Source organism: Pseudopipra pipra, chromosome 17, assembly GCF_036250125.1.
Source record: "Pseudopipra pipra isolate bDixPip1 chromosome 17, bDixPip1.hap1, whole genome shotgun sequence".
Classification (NCBI taxonomy): domain Eukaryota; kingdom Metazoa; phylum Chordata; class Aves; order Passeriformes; family Pipridae; genus Pseudopipra; species Pseudopipra pipra.
Window position 1 is genome coordinate 10,455,498 of NC_087565.1, and position 24,952 is coordinate 10,480,449.

Below are 24,952 nucleotides of genomic sequence, written 5' to 3' on the forward strand. Positions count from 1 at the left end.
GAAACGGCTTAAACTGCGATGGGTCCTCCAACACGTTTTGCTTCGTAATCGTTTCTGCAAATTTTCACACGAAGTCTCGGGGCACAGTTTTTTGGAAGACGTGTTGCAACGAAAAGCAGAATTCATCTCCTTTCTACTTTTAAAATTTTTTTTTCATGTTATGTACTAAGTGAAGCGGGCTGGGGGAAGCTGTGCTGGAGTGTTACGGGTGTTAAGTGCCCGGCACCCTGCTTGTATTTGCGCACCCCGGGGTGGGTGTTCCGGGGCGGGGCAGGAGGGCGAAAGTCCCCGAGGCGCCCGCCCGCGTCATACAGCTCCGAAGCGCTGTGCGTGCACCACAGAACTAACTGCCCGCCCAGACGTCGCGCCGCGGGCTCCTCTTAGCGCGCCTGCCCGCGCCGCAGTTCCCGCGTTACGGTGACGTCACGGGGGGCGGGGCCGGCGGCGGCGGCGCAAGATGGCGGCGACCACGGGCGCGGGTGAGCGGGGCCGCGCCGGGCCGGGCGGCGGCGCCGGGGAGGGACGGGCCGGGCGAGGCTCCCGCGGGGCCGAGCCGGGGCGGGGGAGCGCGAGGGGTGCCCGGAGGGGCGGCGGCCGCGGGGAGGGGGCGGTGGCGCGGCCCCGAGCGGGGCCCGGCGGGGCGGGGGTGGAGCCGGAGCCGGAGCCGCTCCGTGCGCGGGTCCCGCGGGCCCGGCCGGGCCATCTCGGGGCCGAGCGGGGAGAGCGGCCCCGGGCCGGGCCGGGAGGGCGAGCGTGGCCGGCTGGGCCCTGCGGGACGTGTGTCCCGGCCCCCGGCTGGGAGCGGACAGTCCGCGCAGGGCCTGTGCCCGCGGGGCGGGCCGGGACAGGGACAGGGACAGCCCCGAGGGGCCGGGGCCCCGCGGCCGGGACAGCCGCCCGCACCCTTCGGGGCCGGGCCGGGTGTCCCGGGGCCGCCGTTCGGGCGCTTTTCCTGCCGCGCTCCCCCCTGGCGGGTTCGTGTGTCCGGGGCTGGCCCCGCTCCCTCCTCTCGGCACTCACTGGGCCCTGGCTGGAGTTACCGGAGGAAAATCGGCTGCTTTAAAAGCCTTTTTCGCTCCTGGTGTCTCCTTCTTCCACCAAAACCATGTCAGGACGTGTGTGCTCCAAGCAGTCGGTGTGTTTTTATACCCTTTGAAATTGCTCCACGCCTGCTCTGAGTAGTTACACCCTCTCTTTGCATTTATCATTGTACCTTAAACAGCAATGCTGGAACTAGGTTTGAAATGGTTTTTGTTCTCTGCTGCCATCCTCTAATGAACTTCAACATATAGAGTCAATTACAGTCACTTCTGTCCAGCCACTTTCATTGTCCTATTTTCTTCAGTCCATGTAGGGTCTCACAGGTGCCCCTGTAGTGCTTTGTTTTCAAATTGCTCCCTCCAGAGTCTGACTGCAAGCTCACCAGAAGGTGACTGTTGGAGATGTAACAGAAATCTTTTGGAATTCTGTTTTTACAGATAGCTCTCTGTCCGTGACCACTTTCAGATTTTAAGGATAACCATCACAGTGCACATAATTAATAGTAATCAAGTTAATAGAAACTCTTTTAAAGTGCAGTAGGTGCTGTCCTGAGAATTATGTGTTACAGGTCTGTGTTTGGACACTTGTGACTGTGAGGAGTTGATTAAAGACACAAAAACTGTAGTGGATCCTCCTTGCCCTGTTCTGTCATGTTCTCCTGGCTGCCATGTGTTCTCAGGGATCCTTTCAAGCTGCTGACTCTGCATTTTGTACTTGACTGGAAGAACAAGGCAAATATTTCTGGTGTTAAGCCTGTGCAGCTCCTGAGGTAATTGTTGGGTGGTCATGGAGGGGCCTGGGCTGTGGCCACAGTCCCAGCACAGCACCCAGACAGGCTCTTGTTACCCGTCATGTGCTGGCCACACTGTGTCTCTTGGGCTGTTCCTGTTATTCCAGGGTTTCTGACAGCTGTTGTGTCCCCAGTGCTGGGAGCAGGCAGTGGGAGCAGGGCCCTCAGTGTCCTGTGCCTGCAGTGTGGGCACAGCCCTCCAGCTGATCATGAGGAGTGTGACTTACAAACATATGCTGCAGGAACACTGGATTTGTGCAAAAAAAACCCAAAAGGAAGACCCTCAGGATACAGAGCAGCAGCTGCCATGGGTGGGAGCCTGAGAGCTTGGGCTGTAACTCATGGGCTGCCCTCCCAGCAGTGCTCCCTGTTCTGGTGTGTTGGGAAAGGATGGAGATTTCCCTCTCCTGACAGCAAGGACATCCCCGTGTCCAGGTGCTGGCAGTGGCACTGCAATGCAGGTTGTTTCTTCATTCCCAACCCTGCACTGAAGGCAGAGAGGCCTGGAGGTGACACCTCCTCACTCTCCATCACTGCGAGACTTGGGGCAAGTACCTTAGAACTGCCTTCACCCATCTGGAAAACAGAGTTTGCTAATACTTGTTTCATGGAAATCTTAATGTATTCCTATTTGCTGGTAAAGCACTGGGATATATGTGATATCCTGAGTTTGTGTTCAGCAAAGGAGCTTAAACAGATATTGAAGATGAAAAATACTCACTATGTCTTCAAAAGCAGCTCCTGGCCCAGAGGAAGAAGTGGTTGCAAATGTCCCTGTGACTTAAAAAAGTCCTGGCAATTAGATAAGTAGATAGATTATATATTTGTATCTGATAAACAGGTAGACATAATTAATAAGGGCAAAACCCCAACCCTATGTAGCTTGCTCCATGTTGCTGTCCTGCAGATTCAGGTTTTATAATGGGTAAAAATCCAGCTGTCTTGGCCTGTGAGATCCTGTTTCCCTAACTTTCACCCTGGGAAGAGTTTAATGACCTCATTCAACTCACTTTTCTCTCATAATTTAGTTTAGTGGGTATGTTGCAGGGCTTTGAGACACCATGTTTACCAACAGCCTGGAAGAACTCAGTAGTAGAATGGTTTGCCCAGATTTAATGTGTTCAAAGAATGTGAGGAACTGTGGAAAAACAATTAATTCAGTGCATGGCCATGACAGTGCTGATATATGTGGCTTAATGCTCCTAAGAGAAGAGCATGGATCAGGTTTGGTACAGTGTAATAAAAATATATATTTGTAACTGTTGAGGGCCTTATAACATCACTGTAAACTCTTAAGTTGTGCTTGTGGAAAGCAAATGAGACCTTACAATAAGAATAAACTGTGTATTGAAGGATACAGGTGTAGCTGCCCCTGGAAGTGCCCCACGATGGCTCCTTGGAGTGCACAGCAGACAGCAGCCTTTCTTATCTCAAAGGAAATATTGCAGCCACCAAGTGCCCTCTGAGCCTGTAAGTAAAATACTCAAGGGTAGGGGAAAAGTAATTGAAGAGAAAATGGAAGATAAATTATGCCTTCTTAAATAAGATAGACTGTGATAGCAGCTGCTAGAGGTGTTGATGGCAGAGCTCTGTGTACTGTAATAGAAGGATGCAGTAGACTGAATAAAAAGGTAAATAGTTCACAACTCCTCCAAGACAATACTCAGTTGCATATTTTCATGTCCAGTGATAAAAATTACATAATATATTTGAAGAACCTTATTCTGGCTGAGAACTTAAAAGTATTCATTAGTGCATTAAACACGTAAGCAGGTGGGGATCATGGAAGGTGCAATACTGACAGATTTGGTGAGGGGTGGGAAGGGTGGGACTCTCAGGGTGGGATTTTCAGGTAGTGAGGGTGTGTTTTAACTATTCCAAGTTACTGTGCTTCCCCCTCCTGGTGGTTTGTGCCCTGTCCTCCCGGGTGTGGGCAAGGCCTGGGGGGCACATCCTGCCTGTGCTGGCACAGCCTGGCCCAGCAGTGCCAGCGCTTGCTCTTCGGGGCTTGTCTGCAAACCTGTGCTCTGCCTTCACCTTTGGGTGGTGTGAATGTGGGAAAACCCAGCCATCCTCTGTGGCAGGAGGGCCAGCAGGAGAGCAGCTCTCCCTCAGTCCCAGCCATTTCTTCTCACGGTGCCAAAGGAAATGGTGGGTTTTTCCCTGGGGAGATGAAGTGTAAAGATTTGGTCCAGGACACCAGTCCAGGGTGACTTACTTTCTAGAGTCACTTGTAGCTGCACTGGAAGTGTTTGCTTTTCAGCTGTGATACAAGCACAGAAATCATCTGATTTTAACTCTACTGCTGCTGGAAAGTTGTGCTTGGCCTCAGACCTGAGTGGTGCTGCCAGCCTGCCTCAGACTAAGTGATCTCTTTTCAAGTGACCTGCCTAAAGTATTGAAAGGTAGAACCAGCATTCAAGCTTACACAGAAAGAAAACACTCAGATTGTTTCAAGGAAGTTATTTTGGGTCTGCAGAATACCTCAGTACCTGCCTGCATCGTCAGAGTGGAAATTGTGACTGTAAAGATGATGCAAGAAATGTAAAGTTCCTGTGTTCTGAAAGCTTTTGTGACAATTGCTGAAAGCCTTTTATGCAGTTTTAAATATTACATCACTTCAGAAACCTTATATACCATTGTGACAGGGAATGTTTACATACTTTTTACAGTTCCAGTGCTGCAAGGGTAAGCTTATCCAATTGGCAGCAGTTACAATCTTTGCAAAGAGATGAGACATATATTGGAAAGGATGTAATTAAAGCTGAATATTAAATACACAGAAACAAGCAACAGAAGGCCCTTTAATGTATTAAGCAACAGAGGTGTTTAAAGCTGTTTGATTTCAGCTCTCTTGAGTTACTGTAAACTAGGAACTAGTACAGAAAGCAGAGTTTAAGTTGTCCATAAAGGCCAGTTTGATAAGTTGCTTGTTATCAGTGAAGATACTGAGAAACCTTCAGCAAAAGACAGTTCCTCTCTTTGGAGCCCCACGAGAGTGAAGTGCATTTGGTGGGTACTTTGCTGAGGTGTGCTGTGCCCTGTGTCTGTGCTTTAGTCCTGAAGAGAAATGCTTGTAATTGAATTTCACTTTAGAAAGGAGAGAGAAACATGTTCTTGAAGTTTTTGAGAGGTGTATGTTTTGTTCTACTGACACTGATCAGAAATGCTTGAGAAGAGGATCTGCTCCCAAGGCACCCTGCCCACCTGGTTTCACTGTGCTGTTCTCAGCTTCTGAGGCTTCTGGATTTGGAATTGCTTCCACTGTGTAACTGAGGAAAATGAAAAGATGAAAAAGTGTAGTCTGTGAGAAAGTGTCATTTTTAACTTGGTACAAATGTACTGTGAACTTCATGGGAATGTAAATTTGAGAAAAATCTCAGACTGGTAGGATCACTCTTAAAACTGTTGTAAGAGCATCTGTGTCTTTAGTAGTGCTGTGATAAAAGATAAACCTGAGAGTGCTTTAAGCTCTTTAAAAGTCCAAGCTGACATTTAAGTGTCTTCCAGGAATAATTCTGTTCTTCCCTTAGCGAGACTCTGACCAGACATGGGTCACACTCCTTTTGTCCCCATATCAGTGTGCTGGCTCTGTCTTGCAACTCATTGCTTTAGCAAACAGCTGGGTTGTGAGCTGCCAGGGGGGTTTCTGACCAGGAAAACAGAAGGTCCTGATTCTCTTGAAGGCTGAGGAGGAAGTCACATCACCCAAAACCAAGCAGCTTCTTAACTGCAACACTAAGATCTGCAAGGTGTAAAGTACATTTCCTGACTTTCTGGAAAGCTCAGTTTGTGGTTTAGTTCTGCTCTTTAGTTGCCATAAAGTGATTTCATTAATTTTGTGTAACTGCTGAACTGTTGTGTAGGGTTGAGGCTTCACCAAAGGATGTTACTGAAAGGTGTTAACTTTCAGAAGGACTGTACAAGTCTGTCATTGGAGATCTCCCTTGTCAGTACAGTTATGATTTAGCTGTTGTGATGAATAGTAAATACCTCCTTTTGCTCTGAAATATGTTTTCAGCTCCATTTCTGGGAGTGTTTCTGTGAGGTCAGCACAAGCTGCAAGTGAAGCAGTTATTGAGATATTACTGTATTTTTGTTTCAAATAAAGCTGCTATTTGAGAGTCATCTTGAACCATAGTAAAGACAAAATGCATAACTGAAAGTACTTTAGACAAGTTGATTACTTTTTAATTGCTCTCACTTCATGTAGGTTTTCTTGTGTTAAATGAAGGGCTCTTAGAAAAACAGGTTAGTTTGGTTGCTGCCTTGGAAATCTCCATTGCTACACTGAAAGGGTTATGCAAGGTATTTATTGGGGGGTGGGGGGAGGGAACACAGACAGCTCATGGTTGTGTCAGCGGGCACAGGACATCTCCTGGCTCTGCATCTGCCATGGTTTAGCCATGGAAGTCATTTGGCAAATACCGTGTGTGCCTAGAACAGATCCAGTCACTCTCTAGGAATCTTGGTGGGCAGCAAACATGATGATGATGTATTTGTGTAGGACCACAAGTGATAAAGTCCATGTGGGTTCTGAGGTTCAGGTCCTGGCAGGATGTGGTAGTGGACCACAGTGCTCCAGGCCTTTGCAAGTGAAGAGGAGCTGGGATTGGCTTAATGGCCATGTGCATCTTTCCTGGCTGACCAGAAGGGTCAGTCTGATCTTGTATTCTGCCTTGCTTAAGGGCAGGTTTTTTAGAAATTATTTAAAGCATAGTCTTCTGTATGTGTGATTTTCCTTCTGCTGTATGAATCTCCTGAGAATGTGTCAGGGAGGGAGCTGAATGACCACCTCCTGTGGTGGCTGAGGTGAGGATCCTCCATATTACACCTCTGAGCTTTAGCACATTTCTAGGAGGCAGCGATGCTGTTGGACAGGGTCACTGGGTGTAAAGTGACCAATTATCTGCCATGATCACCTTGTTTTCTGTAAAGTGCATAAAAACTCAATGTATGTACTTCCCTTGGGCACTCCCTTTGCCATCATGCCCCTGCAGTGGTCACAAGTGAGCAGTTGCTGTGGAATTAGCTCTCATTTATGGAAATGAGCCAGCCCACGATATGACTCGCCAGCTCTCTGGAGACCTCAGGCTTCCCAGAGAACTGTAAGGTCCTGTGTGACTCTTTTATGGCTCTGATTCATGCTGGATTCATGCTGAATCAGAGCAGCTGTATCTGGGGAGAGCTCAGCAATAAAGTTGCCTTGCCTTCCCGTAAGGTTGTAAAGCCAAGCCTAGCTCTGGTTAGCAAATCTCACAACTAAGGCTGCCTTTCAGCCTTGGTTGTGTCCTGCTTGAATATATACATGATGATGTCATTTTTAATTACATGCTCACTTAATTTTCTTCACAGGGATTCAGTGAACGGGGCATGATGCTCAGAGGAAGGGTGGACAGGCAGTATTTGTGGTTTCCTTCTTTGATGTGTGGCCTGTGTCTGCCATAAAGCTGATTCCTCCTGGGTTATTTGGTTTGGGCTGAGCAAATATCAGTAAATTGTCTTTGCACTACTGATAAATATGAAGGGTTGTAGTCAAGGACCGAAGGACTGAGATGATGCTTGTTAATCATTGTGATGTTGTGGTCTGGAAGAGTGGTTTTTTGGCTCTGTAACACATTCCAGGCAGGTATTCAGGGGCTCAGGCTGATCACTGGAGTTGGGGGGCTCAGACTGGGGATCTGGTAACAGCCACAGAGTTTCCTCTGTGGCATCACCTGCACTGTGGAAGAGCTGCTGTGTCAGACTGAAGGTGGAGTCCCCCTCTAGAAGGACCTTCTGCTTGCCCTTCTTCCCTGGCCCTTCCTTTCACGGGGCAGGGCTGAAGCCCAGACAGTGGCTTAGGGCACTGCCTGCTGTGAATCATTCCCCATCACCAGCTCTCCTGTGCATCCACTCCAGCAAATATAGGGAAATAAAGGGGGTGTGTGTAAGCAAAGGTGGCACCTTGTCCTTCAACTCCTGCTCCATCTGCTTCTCTTGTCCCCCAGCTCTTGTGTTCCCAGTGCTGGAGCTGGGCTGCTCTGCCTCCCCAGACTACAGTGTGGAGAGTGGTGGGAATAGAATTAAAAATGGAGTGGATTGGCTGTCATGGGTCAGGCATAACCTGCATACTTGAACCTTCATATGCCTGAGGTTCACAGCCTACACACTTCATACTTTTAAGACTTTCTGGGAGAGGAAATGCTGGAGTTCATTGTACAGGGGATGTGAGAGTGGTGCTCAGGAGGTCCTGTTACCACCCAGGGTTTGGTGCTTGGGGCAATCTCATGGTGATGGCTTCACCGGCCCCAACTGACTCATTTCCTTTTGCAGCCAAAGATCTGTGTTTCTCAGCAGCCATGGTAACAGAAGGGCCTGGCTGGGAGGGGATTTGGCAGGGAGCTGTGCTGGAGTCGTGCTCAGCAGCCCCTGAACAAGGTTTGGTAGTGTAGGTCTGGTGTCTGTGGATGCTGCTCTTCTGAGTCTGGGCTCCTCATCATGCTGCTGCTGCAGCTGTGTTACTGAACTGTGCTTCCTCAGAATGTTCTACAGCATGATCACGTTAGGTGTGTGTCAGACTGGCCAATGAACTGATTTCTGTAGTAATTTGCTGGTTTGGTTTCCTTCATGCATGCTTTGTAGTGAATGAAATTTGGACCACACTGATTCTGCAGCAAAATCATCTCTGACATTTAGTTTCTTTAAGTCCTTAATGTATTTAAAGGAAACTTTAATGCTGCTGGAGTTACTCAATTTTAAGCACTGCTACATTTTGCAATGCATTAGATCCTCAGTATTTTTCACATGGCCAAGCATTGTTCCACAGCCTGCAGGTGGATCTCTGCATCCCCACTGACCTCCATGGGCTGCAGGGCCACAGGTACCTCACCATGCTCTTCCCCACAGGTTGCAGGGGCACCTCCACTCTGGTGCCTGGAGCACCTCCTGCCCCTCCTTCTGCACTGACCTCGGGCCCTGCAGTGCTGTTCCTCTCTCAGATTCTCACTCCCCTCTCTGGCTGCAGTTGCTCTTGTGCAGTAACGTTTTCCCTCATTAAATATTTTATCCCAGAGGTGCTGCCAGTGTTGCTGGCCCAGCCTTGGCCGTCGGTGGGTCCATCCTGGAGCCAGCTGCCACTGGCTCCATCAGACATGGGGGAAGCTTCCAGCAGCTTTTCAAAGGAACCAACCCTGTAGCCCCCTCATAGCAAAACCTGACCCCACAAACACAACAAAAGGAGCAGAGGTGTCCTCAAGTGTTTCTGTTCTGTGATGCCCGAGGTGCAGATACCTTGAAGAAGAGTGAGTCATTAAGTCCACTGTGGCCTGGGTTTGAGATCCTCCTTCACCACTGACTTAGTGTGTGACCTTGGATATGCCACCTAGGCTCTCTGTGCCATTGTTTTCCATTAATGTGTGTTTTGAGGATAAATGTGCCAGCAGTTAAGAAGTGCTTTAATTCCTTGGTGGTGGAGGTCATAAGTACAAAGGATGCTATTGCTGCTGACAAAGCCCACTTCAATTAACTTCAGATTAACCTCCTGATGTTATGAAAGAGTTTTATTTGCTTTAAAAGGTATTTTAAAAGCTCTGAGTCAGTCGAGTGATGTGAAGCCTCTCATGGTGTCATTTTGGAGAATCTTCTAAATTTTCATGCTATAAATCATATACACAAGTGCTAAATTAGAGCTCCATAATACCAGGTGTATCTGAGGAAACAGATTTCTTTTCATTTCACTGCCTGCCATAACATGTGGCCTATCAGCCTTCTGGCAGGTTTATTTGGGGATACCTTGATTTTGCTTGTAAAATCCAAGCTAAATATGGGACAGCTTTTCCATAATGTTGAAATATTGTCATTCAAAAAATAGTCATATTTTTGTGATTTTGCCAAAATGTTTTCTGTGCACTGACCACAGGTATCAGGGAAATTACCCTAGCTTTGTTTCTTTACTAGATTTCTCAAATCAAAATGTTTTTCTGATTGTTTCAGGAGTAAAAGTTCCTCGTAATTTTCGTCTTTTGGAAGAACTTGAAGAAGGTCAGAAGGGAGTAGGGGATGGAACAGTTAGCTGGGGCCTTGAAGATGATGAAGATATGACACTTACAAGATGGACAGGAATGATTATTGGGCCTCCAAGAGTAAGTATCCAGTTAAATACTAAAATAGTACAGTTATTTTTTCTTCCCTCTTTTTTTCTCCTAATTTAACCACTGAAGTACAACAAAAAAAAAGACAAATGAGTGAAAAAACACTTCATGAAGTGAATTATGTTGAAGTTCTAAGTTCTGTATAATAATGGTTTTCATGTACTATATTGCTTTTTGCTTATAATTTGGAATATTTTAGGGCCTTTCTCTGGTTGGTTCTGTTACATGTCTGCTTTATACTTGAGGTCCCAGAATTCTAGTACCCTGTACTCTTGAGTACTGCAAGGTTTAAAATCCTTCAGCTAGTGAGGTTTCATGTGGAGATCATGTGGGTACAAGGGGATGTTCTGTGCAGCACTGCTGGTCTCTCTGCTGGTCCTTGTTGAGTTTATGGGTTGGTTTTTATTGCAGCAGCTCTGACTTGCTCTTGTAGAGTTTCAGCTAACTCAGGAAATTCAAATTTTAATGAATTCAGTTCCCTCTCTGAATGTTCTCTCCCAAAGCAGCATCTTATAACGCAACTGGTCTTTGTGGGAGTGTTGTTGTGCTCTCTCTTCTCCCCCCAGGCCCTACTAAACTGTGGGTCTACACTCTAGTAGTGAACTTGAGGACTTAATTGTGTGTTGTACGTGTGCATGTGTTCTAAAACCAGAACCTGTCTGTTGTCTCCAATTTCACTGTTCTGTTTCCTTAATTCCTTTCCATGGAGTGCAAGGAGCTGATTCTCCTTCCTGCAATAACAGATGTTGTCTTCTGCATCTGGCCTCAGTATCACTTCTCAGTAGTTCAGGTGTCATTATATGAAAATCTGTACAGACCTTCAGTCATGCCACTGCCCTGTGTGTTCCCATTCTGTCAGTGCCTTTTCTGACATATGAGGTTGTACAAGAATGTACTTTATAATGGCATTACACATGCAGCATTTTCCATCTCATCCAGAAGTGTTGTTTACTTCTTGTCTGCCTTTGTTAACATCTCCCCAGTCACGATCATTTCATTTGTTTATGATATGCACAGATTGTTTTCTAGAACAGCATTTGATTTTAGAACATTAGGAGAGTGCTAATGAGCCTGCACTAAGGCTGTGAAGAAAGCTCACTGCGTGCATACACTTTATGGAAAATTTAAACAACCTTGAAATCTAATTTAGAGAATTAAATGGGAACTGAGATGTGCAAACAGGCGTGTGCTGCCTTGCCAGCAGCGATGGAAGTTTGTCATTCATGTCATGCTGCAAACCAAGGCTAGAGGGCCATCACAGGAGAGGATTCAGTTCTGCCTCTCTTGTCTTTCTGACACACTTAGGAATACAGATTTTTTTCCAGAAGTGTCTTGACTTCTTTTGAGCTCATTGCTTGAAGGCAACAGGCTGTATTGAGAGAGATTTTGGGAACTTCCAGTCATTCTTGTTTGCTCAGTGGCTGTCCTGCTTTTAGCACTGTTCGTCCTCAGTTACAACCATTTTGTTTCTTAATAGGACGTGGGAATACTGGCTGTGGAAAGTCCTATCTCCATCTGGGCAGAAAGCAGTCATGCTTGTAGCAGGTGGAAGAATCTTGGGGGGGGAAATGGTGGTGCAGAGCTTCCCATGTGCTGCTGCCCCGAATGTCCCTGTGGCCACACACGGAGCGTGTTCTCCTTTCCAGGCTGTGTGCAGATGGTTCCACAGCCAGGGATTCACCTTGCTGATACAGACTGCTTAGAAACAGTGACCCTGCCAAAGCCTCAGCTTTATCAGCATGTTTTACACTGGCTGTTCACAGCCAAGGCTTCCTGCGTGGGGCGGGTGTTCAAAGAGACCCCAAAGCCCTGCACAAAGCTTGGGGCTGTTCCTTGCTCCATGCACAAGGCAGCTCAGGGACACAGTCAGGAGATCTGGGCAGGCCAAGCAGAGCTGATGGGTGACTATTTTCCCCCAAAACTTTGTGGCAGTGCCCAGTTTGCCCCTGCCCTGGTTGGCATGTGAAAGGCTGTGTGGCTGAGGAGCAGCCAGAAGGTGCCAGCACTGGCCAAGGGCTGGTCCTGCTGCTGGTGGTGCAAGAGGGATTGAAGACACTTCCTTGGCACAGATGAGCAGCAGCTGGATCAGGAAGTTAGTTCTTACATTTTGGTAGTGGTGTACATCAAAACATTCATTAATACCAAGGGAATTATTAACCTGTTCAGAGTCAAACCAGGCCTAGGAAGGGATTGCACAGAGTTTTCCACTAGGAAGGTTTTGGACATTGGGCAGCCACTCTAAAGTCCCAGTGATACCATCATGCCCTGGTGCTTACAGGTGAGCAGGAACTGCTTCTGGGCTCACCTGGATTTTTGTTCATGGTCACTGCCCTGTGAGTTTAATGTTCATTGCAATGTTGAAGGTGCAGGAAATTGTGTCAGAAACTCTAAATCTGGAGAGCTTGTCTGCCTAAACTTCCCTGTGGTGATCCTGTTCCTGTTGTGTAAGTCTGCCAACTGCCTACATTGCCCAGCTCAGCTGGAGCTCTGGGCCAGCTATGCCAGAGCAGCACAGCAAGAATAGTTGTTCTCAGAATGCAGAGTGACACTAACTGTTGTTGTTCCTTCTAATTACTTTGAAATATTGAAGAATCAGTGTAGCCATGTTACATTTGTCTCTCTTTATACCCACAGATTAGTTAGTTACAAACCCAGGATCCAGGATTTCTGCTACCTGGGAGTGGGACAGTGTTCCTGCTGTGGGGACAAAGTGATAGTGCTGTTTGGGATCAGGATGTCCTTTCAAACATGCTGAATCTTGGAGCCTTTCCCCTTATGAGAACCAGCAGGTTTATGACCAAAGAATTCTTTCCAAGAGCAGTTCTAGGATGGGCCAACTGCAGATCAGAAGCTAAAGTTGTGGCCTTTGGTTTCAAGGTAGTGTGTGGGATTAGGAAACTGATAAAACAAAGCTGCTTTATAAAGATTGGTTGGAAAGTTATATCTGAGCTATATGATGATTAAAAAAAATCATTTCAGCTGGTGACTGGGAAGCAATGCCAGCTCCATTTCCTCATATGAAAATTTGATGCTTGAAAGAGCAGTAAAATTTATTAGCCTAAAGCAGAAACATTTGATACTCTGAATATTATAAAATGAACCCAAAACAGAGGTAGCCAGCATAGTATCTAACTGCCTGCCCTTATGTTTAGTAATTCCCATATTCCTAAAGTAACCACTGCTTTAACCAAATGCTAATTGAACTGCCTGATGTAATTCTTTTCCCCTTTCTTTTCCCCTCAGACAATTTATGAAAACAGAATATACAGCCTTAAAATAGAATGCGGGCCTAAGTATCCAGAAGCACCTCCATTTGTAAGATTTGTAACAAAAATTAATATGAATGGAGTAAATAGTTCTAATGGAGTGGTAAGTTTTTGGCTTTTGTTCATTTTAATGTTGGTTTTATGTGCAGTTTCAAATGCTTTGTTTATACTTGTAACTTGCTTAACTACTCACTGCTTGTGGTGCTGTTTGTTCGAGGAGGAGGAAAGGGGGTAGCAGGGAAGTGGACAAGTGGAGATTTACTGTGCTTTTAGGGAAAACACTTGCTTTTGCTTTCTTTGCTTTCTCCCACTCAGATTTCATGTAGGATCTTTAGTTGGGGGTGTGGGTGGAGTTAAGTGTATCCAACATGCCAATTCTGACAGGAATGGTCTTTTTGTCTATTTTAGGTGGACCCCAGAGCCATATCAGTCCTAGCAAAATGGCAGAATTCTTATAGTATCAAAGTTGTTCTGCAAGAGCTTCGGCGTCTAATGATGTCTAAAGAAAATATGAAACTTCCTCAGCCACCTGAAGGACAATGTTACAGCAATTAATTAAAAAAAAAAAAACAAAAAAAACAAACAACAAAAACCAACATGCCCCCCTTATTCAATTTAAGCTGTCTTCATTTTCCACAGTAGTAAATTTTCTAGATGCATCTTGTAGACCTCAAAATACTGGAAAGGAAGTTCCCATTCAAAGGAGGTTTTTCTTGAGATACTGTAAATGATACTAATTTTTTTTTCATTTGAAATATAAGTTGTGCTATAACAAATAATCCTGTCGTGTAACCACTGTCCACATAGCTGAACTTCTGGTATCAGGAAAAGTCTATTTAAATTTATTACTGTCAAGACCAGTGTGGCACATCCAACTTAACTGTGAAAGGATCCATCCCACAATCACCTTGCTGTGTGTCTGGCCTGGGTTATTTTTTTCTTTCTCTGTCTTTTGCAATAGAGTCGAAGCTCAGGGCTATTTATTAGAGTAGACACAAAGGATTTTGCTTCCAGTGCTACACTGGGCTGTATGGACTACTACTGGGGATGTGTGCTAACCTCAGTCATCCCTCCCTTTGTGCTCGCTCTAGTAAAGGCTGAATGTGACTGTGGTCGTTTTTGGGTTTTTATTTTTTTTTTTTAAATGCCCTGATAATCTGGGGCAAGCTTTCCTTCTTTCCTTTGGCCAAGGCATAGATTGTATTTCTCTTCCTGGTCCCCCTCACCAGTGATGTGGGCTTTGGGTGAGGGATTCAGGGTTCTTTCAATCTCTTCCCTCTTCCCCTCTTTTTAGTGGGGGTGCTGCTTTCTTTTTGCCCCTTTTGGTGACTCTTCTCGCCCCTGGCCCAGGGGTAAGTGTTGGGGCAATAACTTGACCTGTTCCCTCTCGCTTATCATTTTGGTTTTGCAACAAATTTAGTCTTCACCAGCCTGGAAAACAAGAGTATCCGTTCTGCTCGCAAACTTGGATTTTCCCTTCCCTCCAGCACTGCTGCCACTCCGCCAAGCTGGCCACGGCCGTGTTGTTAGATAGGCTTTGACGTGGGGAAAAGAGCAGTAATTTACCAGGATTGCCCAAATCTTCTGCTGCCAAACTTGAATGGGGGAAACTCCGCACTTAAGAGATTCTCAACACACTCCAGCCACACTCAAATCGTTGTGTTTTGGTGCTTTGGATTGACCCGAGAATGTTAATTAACAAATTGTTGCACTTGCGTTTTGGCCCTTTTAAAGATGTGACAACTACAGACAAATCAAATCCGTGTGGTAGATTTTAGTAGTATTCTGTAAGTCTTAGAAATCTCTTCAGTGAAGATTTTGGGGAAGTGTTGTACAGCAGATTAAGGACCTTTACTGGCTTTGCATCCTGGCAAATCACTGCCTTTTCTGGTTTACTGTTTTGGACCACTAACTGCTGCAATGTGGATGCAAGCTTACAGAAACCAACCTAGTGTGTCCTAAGTTTTATGAAAAATTCAGTGTTTGTGTAAAAAAAAGAATAAAAAAAAAAGGAAAAAAAGAAAAGAGTAAAAATAAACACATTTTAAAGCAGCAGCTGTCAAGTCAATGAACAATTGATGTTTCCATTAACTTTTGAGGAAAATATTAGTTGTAAGGATTTAACATCCTCTGTACTGAAAGTTTAACATAACAGTATTCCATAAGCAGCCTTTTTATTGTATCAGACCATTGCCTGATTTTAATATAATAAAAAGTGTGCATTAATATTAGAAGGCTTTAATTGTATTTATGTTTAGAGATTTTGATCCCTTATGGAATTCTTGATTTGTTGGAAGTATCTTCCTACAGATCTCGTTTAGCTGACAGAATGTAACCTGGTGGCGAAAGGCAATTGTCTCTATCCAGCTGCTGCTGCTGTGCCAAGGAGCATCTGTACTTTTGGTTTAAACCTCAGGCTGCCCCAGCCTTGGCAGTTGGTAGGGTCAGGATGTGCCAAGGAGCTGCCAGAGGGAGTTCCTGGCTCCGTGTGCTGTCAGTGCCGTGGCCTTGCTGTGCTGTTGTCTCCAGGAAATCAAATCCTCTACAGTTGCATGTTATGCTGTCTGTCAAGGTCAAGGGCTATTTCACAACCCGAAGTTTTAAGTGGTTTCACTCAAATAGCGAAGTGCAACAAGCTGAGCTTCTCTCCAAATCTGGGTGAAAACAGAGCTGTGAAATTTTGGCCTTTTCCAAGTGTAAAGTGTCTCCATTTCAGAGGATTTGCTGGAAGGTCCTGGTGCACTCACTGTAGTGTTGGGGTGAAACAAGGTTCTGCCTGGGTTGGGAATGAAAAAGGGAATGATCTTTGTGAAACTCGCTGCTGGTTTCTGGCCTGGAGTGAAAACTGTTCCCTTCTGGGGCAGCCCAGAGGGTGTCTGTGAAGACAATGTGACTAATACTATGTCAGTGTCATGTGTGTGTGTTTATTTAAAATAGCTTCATGTCAAAGATGGTAAATGGGCATCAGAACAATTACAGTGGATAATGACAGTGGGCTGCTTGCTTGTCTCTGGTTTTCAGAGTGTCCTTGCCCTGTTTGGGAGGTTGGTGCATGTTTGGGGCCTCCCTGAACCTTCCTACTTCAAGTAATGATTTTTAAACCTTGCAAGTGTCTGGTTTGCTTTGCAAGGTGTACAAGTTAGAGCATTGCATCCTGGCTGGGAACTGTGCTGGCAAGAGTCACTTGACAGCATCTGCCATACAAAGTTGGTTTAAAAAAAAAAAACAAAACCCTGGTTCATTGTGAATGTTCTGTCCTGGGAGTTGTATGCTTTGGACACGTCACTGCTCCCTTGCTGTTCCACTCAACTAGTTAGGGCTGGTGTGGAAAAATAACACCCAGGGAATGGATTTGTGTGTGGTGGCTTTGTCAGGGGATGTGACCTGCACCATGGAAGTGACTGGTCATCCCACAGCCCGGTGCTTGTTGGTGCTTTGGAAATGAGGTGGGGAGACAAAACCGTGCTCTACCTGTGTTTGTGTGAACTCCAGCAGTGCAAAGGCAAAGTGTTTGGTTGATCCCCCCTGACCTTCACTTTGTGTCCTGAACCAGTGTCTCTTTGGAGAAGGGTATGAAGGGATTATAAGTAAAATAAGCTGATTGGCCATAAAATAAGTGCTGTTCCTTGGAGCAGGTGCTGGGGCTGGGCTGAGCAGGAGCTCACCTTGCACTGCCGCCAGCAGAGGGGCCGTGAGCCATCCCTGTACTGAGGGTGCTGGACTCTCACCTGCCCGTGCTTCCCGGGGATGTGGAGTGAGCCTCTGCCTCAGCTCATCCTCGGAGACGGCAGAGGGAGCCAGAAAGCTTCCCAAGGCTGGGGCTGGCTCAGGCTGCTTGGTTTAAACGTTACGTCCTCTTGTGGGAACCACTTTTCATATTTATCCGGAATCAATTTCAGTTTTAAAAGCCTGTTTATCGTGACTGTCTCACTGTACAGGCATTAACTTGCTGGGAGAATACCAGCAGCTCAGTGAGATCTTAATTGTTAATAAAGACTAATGGTTGTTTGATTCTTGCTGTGTTGTAATTAAGCCCTGTGTGTGTATGTAGGGAGCGTGCGCTTGTATGTGCTTTCTGCTCTCTTACAACTCCGTGCAGTGCTTTATATTTAGAATTTAAGTTTCTTCCCCTATCATTAGAGCCATAATTTTTAAGCCAGAAAGTGTCACCAGCCGCTGTCCAGGACTCCCCTGCTGTGTGTGGCTCATCCCGGTGTCGGACATGGAGCAGGCAGAGTGGTGGGTGGGCACGGCTGTGCCCGTCAGCCTTGGGCACACACTGACCCAGTGTGTCATCTCAGAGCCCCAGTCCTGGAGCTCTGGTGGCACTGCCGGGCAGGCAAGGGCAGAGGGACAGTGTTAAGCTGGGTCAGTTCCAGTGTGAGGGACTCAAACCCTGCAGGGATGCACAGTGGGATGTGCTCCTGCTCCTTTGCCAAATACTTGTCGTGTCTTGCTGGCCTGTCAGCTGTTTGTGGCTGACCTTGCTGTTTGTGGGAACTGGCCCTTTGGCACCTGAGGTCGCTGCTTTACCCACAGGACAGTGTTTCTTACACCAAGAAACAGCACAGTGGGTTCAATGTGGTTTTTTTCAAGCTGGCACCGACTTACCTGCAACAAAGGGGTTCCAGTTCTGCACATACCTGTAAATAAGTGTCTGTGTCAAGCTCTACCTCCCTTGAGCTGAAAGAAGCTGAAGAGAATTTGATATTCTTAATACCTAAGTTTTTTTACTTATTGTTTTATATTTAATAAGCTTTTTCTGAAGGCTTAAGAGTGGAATTGCCCTGTAAGTCAGTGGAATTGCCCTGAAGTTGCATTAATCTTTGGGTGGTGTGCTCCCCCAACGCACACTAACCTGGCTGCTCACTTAGATTCTGGTCCCTCAATAGCTCCTCGTTTTCTCTGGTCATACTGTAGCACATTGCTGGAGAATGTGCTGAACTTTTAAGCTTGTGAAGAGCCCCAGTAAAGGCAAATTTAAGTTAGGCAAATGTTTAAGTGCTTTGTTGGACCAGAGCCAGCATGCTCAGCCTCTGCTTGGAAAGAGGCTTTTTTAGCCCTTGTTGAGCATCTTTTTCCTTGTCCTCTATTCCTGGTGCTACATTCCTAGTGCTTGTGCCTTTGCTTTTTGTGACAACAAATGTGAGAGACATCAGGGAAAATGTAAAGAGCAGAAGATGATGTGGAGGATAAGGAGATAAACTGGATCCTCAGCATTTTATCTGTTAAGTATCTTGTCACCTTTTTTCATCCTTATCTCTTTTTAAATAAAGCCTACAAGGGGTTTTCAGAAATGTGGGTCCTGTCCTAATTTTGTGCCTCTTGAGCCAGGTTGTTGGTGGCTTTGCCCTGACATGTCTGGGAAACCCTGCAGAACCTTCACAGGTGATAGGAGGGGAGAGTAAATGTCCAATGCTCTAGAATTCTCTTGGCTCTCTGTATTGCTCAACCTCTGTTATGGTGTCTTTGTTAGCTTTCCACGCACCAAAGGATGTTTCAGGATAGCCAAAACTGAAGTTTCTTTGGGAGGAAAAAAACAACCAAGCAGGAGTTTTGGAAGGAAAAGGGATGTAAACCTTGAGCCATCTTCATCAGAAAGGACGAGGCCGTTTCCCCCCCACACTGTTTGTGTGGAGCTGCTTTAAAAGCACGTGTTCCTCATTGGCCTGATCGTGGTCTGCAGATCTACAGAGAGGAGGATTTTGTTTGCCTGGTGGTGGGGGCTTTCTGGGGCTGGTTTGTTGGTAGTAAGTGGAGGCAGAGAGAAGACAAGCGGAGGGGAGGCTGGAAGGCTGGTGACTGGTGCTGCTCACACGTGGGCTGGGGCAGGGCAGGGGTGCTTGGTTTGGTGAGCTGGCAACGAGCTGCTGTGACTCCCCTCGAGACAGGGGGAGCACACACAGTCCCACACCTTCAGGAGTGTTCCTGGCCATTAGGAGCAGCACCTAATTGCAGCTTTGTGCAGTCATTTCGGGTGCTGTAAGTGGGATCGGGGTGTACATCAGCCGTGTGTGTCATCCCAGAGCAGTGAGTGGGACTTGAGGAACAGCCGCAGCAGAACAGAGACCTCAGGAGGGATCTGCCAAACTTCTGTCCCTCTGAAGAGACCTCTTAAATCCCTGGGCTACCAGATTAGATGCTGTCCAAGGTTAGCGGCCAGATGTTTCTCAGCTGCTTGGACTGGTTTCCAGCTGAGACCGAGTGAGTGGCTGTCCAACATGTACGTATGAATATAAACATTTTAGAGGCCTTGCCTTGAGTGAGCCATTAAAAACTTCCCACGATCTGTGAGCGCTGCTGGCTTCCTTGGAGAGCACCAGCATTTTGTACATCGCACTTGAGTATCCCGAGCGGGTCAGGCTCAGGCTGCCACCTGCTCACGCAGCACTGGGGCCGGGCCTCCCCCTTGTTTTAGTGGCGCCAGAGCAGTGTGGTCCCTGGAATTTGATTATTTGTGTTAGCAGATAATTTAGGCCAGAAGGCTGAGAGTGTTCGCTTCCTTCCCTGGATGTCGTCATGCTTCCCAGCAAAGCACAGTCCTGGGGCCTGTGTCCCTTCCCCTCCCCTTGCCCCACAAGTGCAACAAAAACTCTTTCAGTGTCCCTTCTTGTGAAGGGTCACTGTCCACTCGTTTTAAGCTTGGTTTTGGCTTGTGCAAGCCTGCCAGAAGGGGAGGATTTCATTAACTCTACCGTGTAGAACCATGGTTTTAATTAATACTTGTATTAAAAAAAACAGTGAGTTTTTGATGTGTGGTTCTTCTCCTGAAATGTGGCTAATGCCACCCATGAGCTTTGGTGTTCGAACATGAGTGACGAGAAATGACCCCCTCTGGTCTCTCACTGCTGTGAAACAAGATCCTTCTAATGCTTTCCATCATTTTCATCAGGTTTTAGTGCTTTGGTTCTCCCAGACCTGGCTGTTTTAGCCCCAAACTGATTGTGTTTTACAGCACAGCCAGGTCCTGCTGGAAGTGCGGGATGGTTATTTACAGAGGCAGATGCTGTTCCTTGGATTAGAGTGTCTTGGGGCCAGATTCCAGGAGCTGAGTTCACACCCCAGGGCTGGTGCCTGCGGTGAGAGCAGCAGGTGAGCTCAGCCTCCTTCCTTTAGAGTGGCTGTATTAAAACCTGAGGACATCCTGGGGCTGTGGGTCTCCTGTTACCCGGGATCCCTGGAGAGCTGCTCGGAGTGAGATGCAGAGGGGGAGTTCACCTTATGGAAGAGTTTTTTAGTATGAAAGGTTTGAAAGCCACAGGTGTTAAGGGCATGGGTAAAAAGGGAGGATTTAACAAAATAATCCAGGTGTTTAGGCTGGATTTAACAAAATGAATTTTGACATTTAGGCTGAAGGGGTTGGTGTAAGGTGGTGCCTTCATCCAGCACCTGGCAGCCTTACTGGGCACAGTCAGCCCAGCCAAACACTCTCTGAAATAGTGAACTGCTAAACACAGAACTTATTTATAGCTCTCCTTGAAAAACCCAGAAATACCACCGTGGCAGATGTTTGCTGTATTGGGCGCTGAACAGGAGGTCCTGAAATTGGGGCCATCATTTCATTTACTGACAGCCAGAAAATCCAAACCTGAGAAGGCCAGGGCAGATTTGTCCAAATCACCCCTGCTGCGGAGCAGTGAGGGAAAAGGGCCCTTAATTAAGGAACAGTGTTCCCAGGGGAAGGCAGGGCTCCCAGTGGCTGCTCTGCTCCCTGCCATCTGCTCCTGCCCATGGAGGCAGGTCCTGCCTCTGCCTGCCAGGTTTTGGGGTGTTTGCAGAGCCTATGAGTGACCTGCAGGTCAAATCCGTCCATCTGATGCCTCATGGTGTTTGACCTGAGGTGTAGCATTACCAGTAAAAATAATAAGAAAAAAAGTTTAGGAAATCAGATTTTTAAACCAGCTTGGCAGAGTGAGGTGTTTTACTGTCACTTCACCCGCTGTGCTTTAGATCAGTTATCTCTGTTTACAAGCAATGAAATTTTCTAAGGCAGAAATGTGCAGCTATAACCTGTAAATTTTCAGGGTTTGAGCTGGAATGACTCTTGCTAAAGCCCCACGTTTGACTTTTATTGTACAATCCCCATCACACTGCTCCAAGTGAATCCAAGACCAGAGATATCTGTCTCTACCCTACACTTTTCCTGTCTTCCCATGTTGTTCCTGACCTGCCTCCATCCACCTCCTTTGTGCTGTGGGACAGTGTGGGACAGCCCCGAGGCAGCATCGGGGGGACGAGGCGCAGGACTGGGCTGGCACAAGGCTGAGGAATGGCCTGAGGAGGGATGGGTCCCCCTGGACCTGCCTCCCTTGGCTGAGGGTGTCCATGTGCCCTGTCCTGGCAGCACCTTGGAGCTGGGGATACCATCTGTCTGTCCAGCAGTGGTTCACCTCAAACGGGGATGGCCGGCGTGAGCAGAGCCCAGCGGTGCCTGTCTGAGGGCAGAATGAGTGAGTGCATTCAGCACGGATGCAAAGACCATCCCTGTTTTCTCCATGGAGATCACCTGAAGGACACACAGTCCAAATTGACCAACTGCTTCTGAAAAGTTCCTGCACTCTCTTGGCAGCAGCGGTGCTCAGTGGGCAGAGCTGTGGCCCGGGCACTCAGTGCCTGCTGCCCCGTGTGCCCCAGCGCCGACTGATCCTGCCTTGGCATCAGTGAAAGCCAAACGTGTTTGATGGGCCTGGCAGGGAGCAGCGTGGGGCTGGTGTGGGGCTGGAGGCAGGAGAGCAGCTGCAGGGTCTGTCCATAGAGGGTGAGGCGGCTGCAGGAACTGCCCTGGGTGTGGAAGGGGAAAATCTCCAAGTGATGTTTTTAATGAGATTATCGGATCAGCTGGAGAAGCAGCCGTGCTGACATGTGCCTTGGCTCGTGCCATTTCTTGCCTCAGAGTCTCAGCCACCAGCAAGGCCCTGGGACTGGCACTGACTGGGATGTCTTCCCATGCTAGAGCTGAGAGATCTTGCTTTTGGAAACTATTCTAACTTGTAATGCCACAAGCACCGCTTTTAGTGTTGTGTACAATAACACCTATGTTTTTGACGTGTCCTGGTGTGAACGAGAGCAGGATGCAGCTTCTCTGCTCATTTGTTAATGCTTTAAAAGGAGTGCTGTGATGAAGTGGCTTTTCCCAACCATTCAGCCCCCAGGTGTGCCCAGCTGGACCCTACCACAATTCAATCACAGACTTTTGGGGTTTTGTTCTTGAATGCTGTTCCTTCTGCATCCTCTGTAATCCTGCATCCCAGTGTTGATCCCCTCTGTGCATCCTGGCTCTGCCTCCCGCTGGGAGAAGAACAGCCAGCACCTCAGGACCTGCTCCCAGGCTGCTCTGCTGGGGGCACAGAGGCACCCCCAGAGCCCTTCAAAGGGGACAGTGGGTTTCTGCTGATGTTCTCACCCAGCGTTTCTGGCTCGGCCCAGCTGGAGCTGTGGAGCTTCACCCAGCTCTGAGGAGCTGCTGGGGTTTGCAGACACCCTTGTGGGCACACGGAATGTCCTGGTGTGTCCTTGGTGGCCAGATTGCAGCGGGTGATGTGCCTCGAGATGCCACACTCACATCCCTTGCTGGGAGAAAACGTGTGCCGGCACCAATCCCAGTCAGAGTCCAGGAGCGGTTGGATCCAGGACTGGGAGTTGGATCTGTTCCTCTTTCCATTCCCCTCAGCTTGGCTTCCCCAGCTGGGAAAGGGATGCATTTTGGTTGAAAAGAAAAATGAGAAGATATTTTCCCGCTCTCCAGCACAGAGGCATTCCTGCAAGTGGGAATTGTCAGCCCTGGATGCTGGGATGGGTGTTTTCAATCATTTCATTTCCTTGTATTTTTTGCTCATTTTTTACCGTTTGGATTTATTTTTAATGGCCCTGACACCCTTGTTTATAATAATAAATAGCAAACGTGTGGACACAATGAGTCTGTTTCAGGTTCAAGTGTTTTTAATAACCTTGCAGCGAGAAATAGACCCGAGCCCAAATCTGGAGAAACCCGATGAAGACTCTCTGCTGCTGCAGTGAAATACGATTTCGGAGTGGCTGCTGTGCAAACAGCCCGGACTGCGACCGCCGCGCCGCTTTGACTCCCGGCCAGGCCTTTCAGACAAGACTCCCCTTTGTATCGCTCCAAACCCTGACTCCCAAGCAGTGTTTTTGTCTTCCAGACATGACCTGATTTAAGCAAAGGAAAGACAAGGGGGTAGGTAGAGATTTTTTTTTTTTATTATTATTATTTATCAGTAGCTCTGCAGCCGCTCTCAGTGCACTCCCTGTCCGGAGCAGGGCGGGGTAATTCCCATCTGGGATGTCACAGCCGTGCGAGGCGAAGGGAAAAAGTGACGACCGGCATTGTGAGGCCTTGAGCCATTTAATTAAGTAAAACCTTATTAGCTATTTTCAATGGTTTAACAACTTGGAGGGAGTCGTTGTTTGCCAAGAAAAATACCCACGGGGGTCTGCCGGTGGGCTAAGCCTGCCTCCAGTGCCCGGCAAAAATCTGGGCATGGCTGCTGAAAAAGTGCTGCACTGGCTGGGAGGTGGGGATTGGCCTTTTGGGAAAACAAGGGTTTGATTTTGGAGGACACAGGATGGTAACACTACCCCTGGGGAGGGCCCAGCCCCTGTGGCAGAGCTCCGAGGGGGTGGTCGTGGGCTCACTGGGCAGCAGAGGGGTTGAGCTGGGGGTCAGGTCCTGGGGCTGAGGGTCATGCCATGAGCCCTGGGGAGCTTGGACAGGTGTGCCACTGCCCAACACAGGGGGCAGGAAGGAAAGGGGTGTCCATGGAACCGGGGGCCCTGCTGTATCAGGGATCACCTGTAAGTTATCACAGTCCTCATTAGCAGAGATGGAGTCCATCCAAGCACCCCTGGATGGAGCAGATCCTGCCTCAAGCAGCACCAGGGTGGCACCAGGGAGCAGCCCCGGGTGCGTGCACCAAGCTGGGCACATCCTCAGCTGGAGCTGGGAGCTGGGAAAGGCTCTCCTTGCCCCTCTCCAGCCCTATCCCAAGGCTGAGCCGGGCCATGCTCAGCCCTTTGTCTTTACAGGGTCTTCTGCCCTATTTATCTTCCCCAAATGTCATCTCCCCTCCCCAGTCCATGCAACACCCCCCTGAAAAATAATAAACGGCGGCAGGCTCTGTAAACAGAGCCTATCTCAGAGCTGTTTGAAATGTAGACAGGCTCAAGTGAATTAGTTCAGCGAGGACTTAATTGCTGTCCTGTCTGTCAGCGTGCAGCACTGAGGGTTAGCAGGGGAGGCCGTGGCAGGGAGATGGATGGGGTCCTGTGCTGGGGTCACTGCTCCAGAAACCACGTCCCGGCGTGACCCCCGCCCAGATAAGCGGCCTCTGCGCCGTCCCCACCGCTGGCTCATCCTGCTGCTCTGACCCTCCCTGGCCTCCCCCAAAATCCAGCCTGGAATGAGAGCGCTGGGAGAAGAGCCTGGGCTGGCAAAAATGACCTGTTGTCCCTTCCCCATCCCAGTCTTTTTGGGGCTCAGGGCTGCTGGTCTCCACAGGATTATGAGGGGAACAGGGGAGTGGTGGCTGCTGGTGGCAGTGTCATGTGTGCCCAGAAAATGAGGTACTGCAGGGATATGTCCATCGCAGGCAGGAAAAATTCCTTCAGTCGTGTGTGAGAGGAGCAGGATATTCATTCCCTGTCCCCTCCTGAGAAGCAGCAGACCTGTATCCCTCCTGCCTTGCCGAACAATCCCGACAGCCCCA

At 47.9% G+C, this 24,952-nt stretch overlaps 1 protein-coding gene and 1 long non-coding RNA gene across 4 annotated transcripts; one reads left to right on the forward strand and one right to left on the reverse strand.

Moving 5' to 3' along the window:
• Nucleotides 1-379: 379 nt before the first annotated feature.
• On the forward strand, nt 380-17,240 carry UBE2V1 (ubiquitin conjugating enzyme E2 V1). Of its 3 annotated transcripts, none has more exons than XM_064674227.1 (4): nt 380-479; nt 9,806-9,954; nt 13,207-13,332; nt 13,638-17,240. In XM_064674227.1, the coding sequence occupies exons 1-4, from the start codon at nt 458-460 to the stop codon at nt 13,782-13,784; spliced, it is 444 nt and encodes a 147-aa protein (XP_064530297.1). In that variant the 5' UTR covers nt 380-457; the 3' UTR covers nt 13,785-17,240. The 3 variants fall into 3 exon arrangements, with proteins under 3 accessions (XP_064530297.1, XP_064530298.1, XP_064530296.1); XM_064674228.1 differs by lacking the exon at nt 380-479 and adding an exon at nt 3,187-3,301; XM_064674226.1 differs by lacking the exon at nt 380-479 and adding an exon at nt 4,468-4,519.
• LOC135423710 (uncharacterized) lies at nt 1,538-3,277 on the reverse strand. Its single transcript, XR_010434912.1, has 3 exons — nt 3,190-3,277; nt 2,553-2,623; nt 1,538-1,759 (listed from the first exon to the last, which is right to left on the reverse strand). It is a non-coding gene; the product is annotated as an uncharacterized LOC135423710 (long non-coding RNA).
• Nucleotides 17,241-24,952: the final 7,712 nt, after the last annotated feature.

What these genes read in the sequence shown, in the direction of transcription:
- UBE2V1 (XM_064674226.1), top strand. Translation starts at nt 4,483, where the DNA reads ATGTTTACATACTTTTTACAGTTCCAGTGCTGCAAGG. An exon ending in ACAGTTCCAGTGCTGCAAGG is followed by an intron (nt 4,520 to 9,805) that starts GTAAGCTTATCC and finishes TGATTGTTTCAG; the next exon opens with GAGTAAAAGTTCCTCGTAAT. An exon ending in TGATTATTGGGCCTCCAAGA is followed by an intron (nt 9,955 to 13,206) that starts GTAAGTATCCAG and finishes TTTTCCCCTCAG; the next exon opens with ACAATTTATGAAAACAGAAT.